General features: G+C 36.3%; 1 protein-coding gene across 4 annotated transcripts in view; it reads right to left on the bottom strand.

Annotated features, from left to right (window-relative positions):
• Positions 1 to 2,537: 2,537 nt before the first annotated feature.
• Positions 2,538 to 10,109, bottom strand: part of LOC132132719 (regulator of G-protein signaling 3-like) — a 69,424-nt gene continuing 61,852 nt past the window's right edge. For 3 of the 4 annotated variants that reach the window (XM_059545218.1, XM_059545240.1, XM_059545226.1), the window contains 4 exons: positions 8,009 to 8,113; positions 6,680 to 6,741; positions 5,584 to 5,750; positions 2,538 to 4,317 (listed from right to left, as the gene is read on the bottom strand). In XM_059545218.1, coding sequence (XP_059401201.1) covers positions 4,117 to 4,317; positions 5,584 to 5,750; positions 6,680 to 6,741; positions 8,009 to 8,113 — 535 coding nt within the window. In that variant the 3' untranslated portion in view covers positions 2,538 to 4,116. Of the gene's footprint in view, positions 4,318 to 5,583; positions 5,751 to 6,679; positions 6,742 to 8,008; positions 8,114 to 8,250; positions 8,558 to 10,109 lie in introns of those variants that run through there. The other variant, XM_059545232.1, reaches the window with a different exon arrangement.

Here is a 10,109-nt window from a genome sequence, read left to right as displayed (position 1 = left end):
AACAGCATTTGTTCAAGTAGGCAGAGGGTTTGACAGCGAAGAGTGTTATCAAAGGGACTATTAACCAGTGTCCCACAATCTCAACACCCCATACTGCAAACGCCTATGGGGAGGCAGTATTTGGAAGGTGGCAAGCGACCCATGTAGCCTAAATGGAAGGACCTGATACTGCCAGTGATCAGATGGGAGACTGTAGACTGGCTTTTCCTGTGCCTTTAGCATCAGGGAGATCTGCTAATAACCAAGATATCGTTCACCTTTGTCATTACAGAATAACAAGGTAAATGATGATGGGACTGCATTGGACAGAACCAGAAGTCCATGCTTCAGAGAACTAGTTTGCATTCTCCAAAGTTGTAGTGGGGGAAAAAATGAGGGAAAGACATGAACAGCCAGCTTCACAAGACACATGAACAAGGTAAGTTAAATAAAGTGGTGAGAGGATCTGCTCTGTATTGTTGTGCCCTGGAATAGGATGTTTTCCTGTGTACAGCAGTGAATTAAGCCCCATTAACATGACAGCATCTACTGAATTGTAACTCATACATTTATCTTCTTCAGTCTAGATTTATTCAATAAATATGCATAATGGCATAATTACAGAAAATTGCAATTACTAAAATTTACATTTATTACAAGGCATAGGGATAACCAGCTTTTACATTTCAAGTTTATGCATTATTTTTATGCATTTTTGAGAATCGAACCAATGACCTTGGTTTTACTAATGCTATATTCTCTGCTGTTTCAGCTACAGAAATGCTCACGCATTATGTTTACACCCTCACTATTTTTTACACTATGCCTAACACCATTAAAACACATGATGACATCAGCTCCTCCTGGCAAAGGCTACATTCAGACGAGGTGAATGGCATCTCTTATATATAGGTATTTAAAAAGAAAATCCAGCTATCTTATAATGTGCTAGAATTCTGATAATTAGCTAGAATTTTAACTAGCAATAACATACTACCATGCTAAATGTTGAGAAAAGTAGCAAAACATTTGCTTTGTGTATCAAACCTCAGCCAAAGCAAATACTCCACTCTTCACCAAAACGGTAACCCAAAATAATAAAAACATTATCTAAAACTATCAAGTGTCTTTTTTTCATATTGCTTAAAAACATCTGAAATAGTGCAGAATTTCAGCAATTTTTCTCCCTTAAGTCACGTCACGTGAAGCATGCTGGGAACTGGAGTTTTAGCAATGTCAAAAGCAAAACAAATTTTTGAGTTCTTGATTGGTTCACATTCACCCCACAATTGTTATTTCAATAGATAGCACATTACCTTAATTGCACTAATCAAAAGCAAAGAAATCAAGTTCAGAACAGAAACACAATTTTGTTGTGTAGATCCAAATCTGAATAAATCATACAGTGTGTTTTTCTGTTGTTGTTGTTGTTTTTTTCAGTGACTGAAGAGCAGACAGCTGCTCACGAGAGCATTCAGATCTGCCAGGTGGCCAAGACTATTGTGAAGCTCATTCAGATAAAGTGCCTTTGTTGGGTAAGCAGAGCCACTTGCAGCGATCAAGGGCCATGGGTTCCCAATGGCAGCTGGCAGGAGAAGCTAGTATTTCCCTAGCAACTCACTGAAGAGGTCACTCATTTGCTGCTATTTGCAGTGTTGAGACTGCAAGAGAGGCAAACCTTACGTTCATTCACAGAGATCTCCTCTATGAAAACAACACATTCTCCTGGGATTCGTTTGATCCTCAGTCCTAAATGATGGGAAATCCTAGTAAAGGCTTTAAAGAATATTATGAAGAGGAATGTATTGAAATAAAGGAAACCAAAAAAAAAAAAAAAAAGTGTCAGAAACAGACAGTTATTATTGTGCATATATCCCATTACCTATTCATCTCAATGCTAGTTTTTTTTCCTCACCAAATTTTCAAAAGTCCCCAAACCAGAACATTTAGCGGGGTTATATACTGTGACATTGTGTTTTCATGACAATTAAGTATTTACCCCACCCTAAATAACCATAAATAAAAATCTCATTGTAATGCATCCATATATATATATATATATATATATATATATATATATATATATATATATATATATATATATATATATATATATACATACATATATATATATATATATATACATATATATATATACATATATATATATATATATATATATATATATATATATATATATATATATATATATATATATATATATATATATATATATATATATATATACATATATATATATATAATTATTTATTATTATTATTATTATTATTATTTTTTCCAGTAGCAAAATAATCAGTATTGAATATTTGAGAAAACGTGCCTAAATTCTCATGAAAATAATGCCAAGAACAATATGGGCTTAATTTTCTTAAAGCAAAATATAATTTTGTATTTCTTTATTTTGAGTGTGGGGTTAATATTGACCCCTTTCTAAGTTGCAATGCAATGCAAAACAAAATGCTAAATAAAAAAAAAGCCAAAAAATTAAAAAATATAGAAATAATAATAAAAGAGAGGCAGTAGGCAATATTGTCAAATTTTACCATCTTAATGTTTTATTTGTGTTTCGCAATCACACTGGCTTTTTAAATCTCTATTTCTTTTGCACTTGCTATGTTAGGAGATGCGTTGGAATTGTAAACAGTAAAAATGCTAAAATACAGTTCATAAAACTACTTACAAGCAGTGTACGTCCAAGGCATAGGACGACCATACCTGCTCAGCCCCGATTTATAACAATACATGTCATTTTATCGCTTTAAGGTTCACATATTTACATAGGTACACCAATGCTTCATGGTACACCCACAAAACCTTGTGTGTTTTTATATTTTTGCCATTTTTTCTTAAGAATCATATATACATCCATTAACCTGGCTGCCTGCTGCCAGGGAAACACAGATAGAATAATTTGTGTACTGTAATGTAATTCTTACATTACCTGCAACTTACAATAAAATTAATACAGATCTCAATCCATTGTCTTTTCATAAAAAAGGTAAACTTATCCATGAGATAAGTCAAAAAAACTAAAATAATAAACATATTGCACTTACATCAGGACAGCTGTGGACCTGGACCAAAGTGGAAAAGGGAAGTTAAGCTGAGTGCAATGAACAAAGCAACCAGTGAAACCCCTAAATAAATGACTACTTTTTTGTATTTGTAAAATATGTTGTCTTATTAACAAATATAGGGAAAGATCCTAAATGACCGCTATTCAATATAGATTGCATGATTAAACCTAAAGTCCGAAAAAAACAAACAAACAAAAATTTTAAGCGTAGAAACAGAAGGTTAAAATAAGTCTGGAAGCTTCATAGTTGAGTGCCATAATGTCCTGAGAATACTGACTCTTCAATTCTTAATGTGGAGCTACAACAAATGGCTTATTGGCTTTACATATCGCAGTTAAGCATGTTTTGTACTCTTTAGAAACCAACGACCAATTTCAAGTCCATTTCAAGTTCAGAGCGAAATGCTCCAGTGTTCAGCTGCAGTTTAGTCCATTCCTCTAGAGCGTTATTTATTTATGAATTGTGTGTTAAATTATGTTTTGTGCATGCATTTTTGCACCCCTTCATATGATATGGAGACGACAGACATGGATGATGGTTCACAGGAACACCACTGAGTGATAAGTGCATGATCATTGTCATTTTCTACGTGCCATCCAGACATCCAACCCCGTAGGGACGAGACATTTCTGAAATGTCCAGGAAAATCATCATGAAATGGAGAACAAAGAGAGGTTGGTTGCAGAAGACTCTTCTCACTGTGGTCGTGAAGAAGAGAAATATGGTAAACAGTACCCAGCTGTCTTAGAGTTAAATAATCGCCTCTAATTTCTCCAGCACACTTGGAAAACCAATTAAATAAAAATTCAAATGGGAATAACCAGCATTATTCAGCATGGTGGTGCCCAACTCATCCAGCACCATTAGATCAGGTCACAATTCATTTTTCTTTCTCTTTCACCACTTGTAAACGATGCCTTGAGCATTTCTCCACTCCCTGTCTTTTCGCCATGTTAACACACAGAATGGCGGATGAGAATGAAATGAGAAGTGAAAGAAACCTCTCCAATGCTACTTTTCATAGTCTCTCTCTATCATCTTAGGAGGAAGATGATGTCGATGTGGTGCTGGGTTTCTTTTGATTCACTAAGTCCACGTAGAGTTCTGAGCGCAGAAATCGAGGGTACGAGTCTTTCTCCATAAGGCCGTATATCCTTCTCTGGGCCAGGTCGAAGCAAGAGCGACTGATGTTTTGTAAGTTCTCTTTAGTGTGTTCCCTGGTGGAGGAATCCAAATTCACCTGAGGACAAACAAAAGGTCATTACTTCCAAGTTAACAGTCGTTTTACTTCAAGTCACAGTGAGGTCAATGACAGTTTAGTAAGAAAACATGTTTTGGTTACGGTTTTCCCGTCCATTTATGGACTGTCTATAGACCTCCTGATCCAGAAGGGCCACCTTCCAGCAACGTTCAGCTGTATCCCTAAATAAACACAGCTGAACCCATTAATCAAGGTCTTCAGGATTAACAGAAACTTCTAGGAAGTCTATTGTAGCTAAACTCTGATGGAAAGACTGGACACCCTTTTGTTTCATGCACACTGTAGCACAAATGGCAAACTGCTAAATCCAATAGAATATGACTGATTTTATGCAACATCCAAGTGTTTTTTCTTTCCAAATGGAAAAAAGAAAAAAGTCATGTTTACATTGACTATGACATACAGTGTTACTATTTGTGGAAATTATGACAAGTCAAGTAGACTTAAACACAAATTAGTAGGTTTCTACTACAATTTCTTTACAGCGATTCATGGACATCAGCACACAAAATAGACAGGCTATTCAATTTTTTATAAAAAAAATCTTTATGTATCTTTTGATGCTGACATTGGTAATTTAGTACATTTTTGTTTGATTATTGCTGCCCAACATTTGATTATCGTGTAAGGTCACTGCTTGGTGTTCAATGTAAAGTCAGGGTCCTGAATCTAAAACTAGATGAGAAACATTAATATTTTATAGAAACCTGCTCCTAAATGGCACATAAACAAACTGTGGTTGGTCGTTTAACATGCTGGTAAGGAGGTTTCTTCCAGTCTAAGCGAGTAGTCAGATTAAGCTGAAATCTGGACTGGACTTTATGATAAAAATGCAAATGGCAGCTTGAAGCTACACAAAGCTCAGCCTGAGCGACTTCTGAAGCATTACTGCTCGAAATTGCTCCAAGGTCCTGCTGCTCATCTGATTTTGAATTTCCAAACTGCATTCCAAGTTTGAAAAATGAAAACATGCACTCATAATATCTGCTGTGTTATGCAGCCAAGAGGGAGACCATTAGTCAGGCATGACATCATATCCTCCATGGCTTTTTCTTTGACCAATTTTTTAGGCTTATAACAAAAAGCTGAGTATTTTAGGAACATTTCGAGCCTTTTTTGTAGAATGGTGGCATTGTTAAGTGGTGCACAACTTTCTTCTCTCCCAATTAATATGAAAGAATGACCTTTACTGTCAGACGATTGCAGTCAGTGAAATATGAAATACATATGAGACTATACACTCACCTCCTTACAAGACTGGATAGCGATGAATTCCGCAAAGATTTTCTTAGCTTTCGATGCCATCTTGGACTGTGATTTAATCTTCTTGTAATCCTCGCAGGCCAGCCAGAAATCCAGATTCTCTTCACTAAACTCTGTGCGCAAGAAAGCTCTAAACGCCGCCAGCCCATCTGATGAGGGAGAGGGAAAAAATAAAGAGGCAGAAAAGGGGAGATGTTATTAGATGGATAAACAGAGAACCATGGCAACGACAGCCTCCACTGAAGAGGCAGCTCTGAGCCTGGGTCTGAGTCATTACTTAGTGCATTAACATGAGAACACAACTCCAAACAGCAATTTAATTTGTTCTCCCCCAAGACTTTTCATATTATTATATTTTTTTTTTCAGCATTTCTTATTTTAATTAAGAATTATTTTAATCACTTTCAATGACTCAACTTAAACTCACATTATTTGTACTGCAGGTTGCTATTGTTGCAAATGCAATGCAAAAGAGAAAAATTCTATTTCATTTTTCATTCTCAAATAAATATATATATATATATATATATATATTTTTTTTATTTATTTTTTTTTTAAGCACGATTGTTTTGCAGCATATGCATCACGTTGATTTCCTTATTCAGTAGCACTATGCGCTGACATTTTTTAGATTTCCTTTACACTCTAAAGGCGCCCAGTATTAAAATAGAAGGAAGTGTGGCCCCATCCCAAAGCACGCAATCACCTTTCCGTTCTCATAAGAGCCTGCTGATAACAGCATGTGGATGCTCTCAGCCTTTCAAATTAGGGAACAATCACTGCGGAAAAAGACATCTCCTGCCTAAAATCTCAGGATTTAATTGCGTCACAAGCACTTTCAACTTCACTAAACAAATGAATTTGATTGAAAGCCATGATATGGATGGTGGGCTTTTGTCTGAGTTCTTTAATCTGTGGTCTCCCTCTGACTCCATAGGATCCAGGACTCAATTAATCTGGGATTACTTTGAGAGCCATTAACAGCAGCCAATGGAATTAATCAAACACATCCAATACAACAAGTTCATTACATACATGAAAAAGGGAAAACAAATGATATAAAGAGAACATGTCTTACATTTATGGATGAGTAGCTTGTCCAAAGATTCACCCCACTTCATTGCCTCTTCTGGAGTGGGCCTGCAAATAAAGGCAGAACGGTTTTTCAGCAGACCCATCTCTGTCAGATTTCTCATTGTATGACCCATTCGAAGCTCTGCCCTTCTCTCACTTGAATTGTGTTTGTCTGTCTGAGTGTGTGAGCATCTGTGTAAGTCTCTCTTGGACGGCCTCTTTTATACTTCTCAGTGTGGAGAGGAGGGGGTGGGATCAGGTTGCACCAATAGGATTACAAGTCAGTCAGAGGCTCCGCCCACAGCTTCTCTCAAAGACTCATTCGTGCCTTCATTGTCTGTCTAAACTCAACACCTACAGTCTGCAGCTTTAACACTTACTTTAGCACTGCCAAATAAGGGAACAGGGGAGCGTTATTTAACATAAAACCATAAATCAAAAGAGAGAGCAAGCAAACAAAGATCTTTTTTATTCTGACCTACTTGCAACTTCTGAGCATTGAGATCTGTACCATGAAACATTATTATTTTTTTTTTTAAGTTCTAGTTCATGTATAGCTGAACAAACTTGAAATACTAATGCTAGCAGTGTCACTCACTCAGACCATCTCCGCAGTGTAAATGTTTTTTGCAGCACATTTCTAATCATAATTTAGCCCTTTGGTTCATGACATCCTCTACGTTAGACAATTTTTTAAAAAGTCATTCTAACCACCAAATGTGATTATCTGAAACATAATTCTATTTGACTGTCATCATTATTATTATTATCTCTGTGTGTGTTAAAGTTTTACAATTTTGCTGTGTTCTTTTGTCATTTTTTTAATGGCTATACAGTTTTATTAATTATTTATATATCATTTACTTTTTATTTGTTGGCAACAAACTGAAATAAAATACGTTTATTTTATGTTTTAATTTATTTCAGTTAATATTTGTTGTGTTTTTGTTACGGTTTTATTTTTAGTAGTAATCCTGTGACAATATGGTGATGAATCATCTATCTGTGGAATATGCAATCTATCACTACCGATCTGTCTATACATTACTACTGCGGTCCATATGTGTAACTCTCTCAAAATAAATCATTTATTTAGGGCAAAACACCAAATCAAAAGTTATAAATACATTGAAAATGCTCAACTTTAGATTATTTATATTTTCAAAAAAAAAAAGTATACTGTACATCTTAAATACTAAATATTTTTTAGAGCTTCTTCAGTGTTTCTGTCTCTTTCATCCCACACACATGAGCAGAAAGCCACCAGCTGGATCATTACCCAGGAAGCAGGCGGACATCACAAACACACACACACACACACAAACACACTCACTTGACAGACTTGGACATGGATTTGTCGAGCTTGCCGACTGGGGTGCTTCCGGGAGACTCATTCCTCCTCCTCAGGAAAGCGAGTCGGTTCTTCATGTCTTTGGCCCTGCACAAAAGGGAAAGAGCTGAGTTCTGTAGGTCATAAACGAACCAACAAATCAATCGCAGTCATGGAAAACACAACCCCATAAATCCGACTCAGATCATCAATGCAGTAACCCGTAAAAAGTTTGTCCGCCGTACATGCTTTCCTCAATTTCGCAGTTATCAAAGTTAAGAGGACGTCTGAAGTTCTCGGAGCCGTTTTGAGAAACTCTTTCTGCCTCTCGTCAATCTCTCTTCCTTCTCGCCAGTCCTGCGTCTGAGCGAGAGGATGAGTGAAGGGAGGGTTGTGCCACTCTCTACAACCATCGCTCCACTGTTCAGGTGCCACCGGAAGTCTCAGAGGCCTTAACCTAGGGCCAATGGGCCCCGGGGACCACTGTGGAGTGCAGCTGCATCTCCAAATCTCCAAGAACCTGATTCACCCCTGGATCCACGTCTCTGGAGATGCACGCTGAGCTCTGGAACCTCCAGATGCCGGTCCTCCCTCTCCCTGACCTCACGTACAGGCTTCGCACAATTTCTGCCCACTGATTTCCACTGTGGCTTTGCAGATTCTCTGACCTCATCAGCTCCATTTGGCCTCTCGTAACACAGGCACACGCTGATGACAGTCCCAAAAAAAGAAACTGAATACCATTTTTGGCTCTCCCAAGGCCACAGTTCCCACATAAAGCACACACCGAGTGTTCCTGCGGTCCATGACTGTACAATAGGCATGAGGTGTTGTTAGACACAACATGACGTTTCTACAGTTCAAATGCCTTTTACAAGATGCTAGAAACAAAATATAATTTATAAATGACTAGTAATAATCACAATAAACAAATCTTCTGTCACTTAAATATAGCACATCGGCATAGCTGTTTTTTGTCACACTGAGACAATGTATATCGTCTATTGTATAACAACACCAGATTTTATTGTCAGTACTATTAATTTTGTGATTTGACACTGTTTATTAATGCATTTATCAGGCAGTTTGTGTTAACATCTGTTATATCTGTACATACACTCCATTCAAAAGTTCGAGGTTGGTAATATGTTTTTGAAAGAAGTCTCTTCTGCTCACCAAAGCTGCCTTTATTTGATCAAAAATACATTCAAATCACTAATATTGTAAAACCGTTTTATAATTTAAAATAACAATGTTCAATTTCGATATACTGTCAAATGCAATTTATTTCTGTGATCAAAGCTGAATTTTCAGCATCATTACTCTAGTCTCCAGTGTCACACGACCCTTCAGAAATCATTCAGATGGGCTGATTTGTTGCTCAAGACACATTTCTGAATATTATTATCAATGCTGAAAACAGCTGAGCTGCTTTATTTTTTGGGGGGAAACCATGATACAGTTTTTCAGGATTCTTTGATTCAACAGAAAGTTCAAAAGATTTCATTTGAAAGCAAATTCAGCATTTATTTGAAATGGAGTTATATTGTAGCAATGTAAATGATTTTGCTGTCACTTTTGATCAATATACTGTAATCCTTTTAAATAGTACAGCATATACATTTACGTTTACATTTATCCATTTAGCAGATGCTTTTATCCAAAGTGACTTACAGATGAGGACAGTGGAAGCAATCAAAAACAACAAAAAGAGCAATGATATATAAGTGCTATAACAAGTCTCAGTTAGCTTAACACAGTACACCTAGCATGGGATTTTAAATAATATAATAAATAAAAAGAAAACAGATAGAATAAAAAAGAATAGAGCAAGCTAGTGTTAGAGGTCTTTACACACACACACACACACACACACACACACACACACACACACACACATACAATTGCATAATCAATGAACAGAAAATAGAATACAAAAAGATTAGAAAGGTAGTTGGATTTTTTTTTAAGAATAGAATTAGAATGGTACTATATACATAGCAATAATACAGTATTTATGGAAGTAATAAGTGATTATACAGCAATTTGTATTAACAGTGGGAACACAGAAACAGCCTTTGCAGTGCAACAGCAGAAATAAGTC

This window comes from Carassius carassius, chromosome 4 (genome assembly GCF_963082965.1).
Source record: "Carassius carassius chromosome 4, fCarCar2.1, whole genome shotgun sequence".
NCBI classification, from domain to species: Eukaryota; Metazoa; Chordata; class Actinopteri; order Cypriniformes; family Cyprinidae; genus Carassius; species Carassius carassius.
The sequence above is the reverse complement of the archived record's forward strand: the minus strand, read 5'-3'. Positions and strand labels throughout refer to the sequence as shown.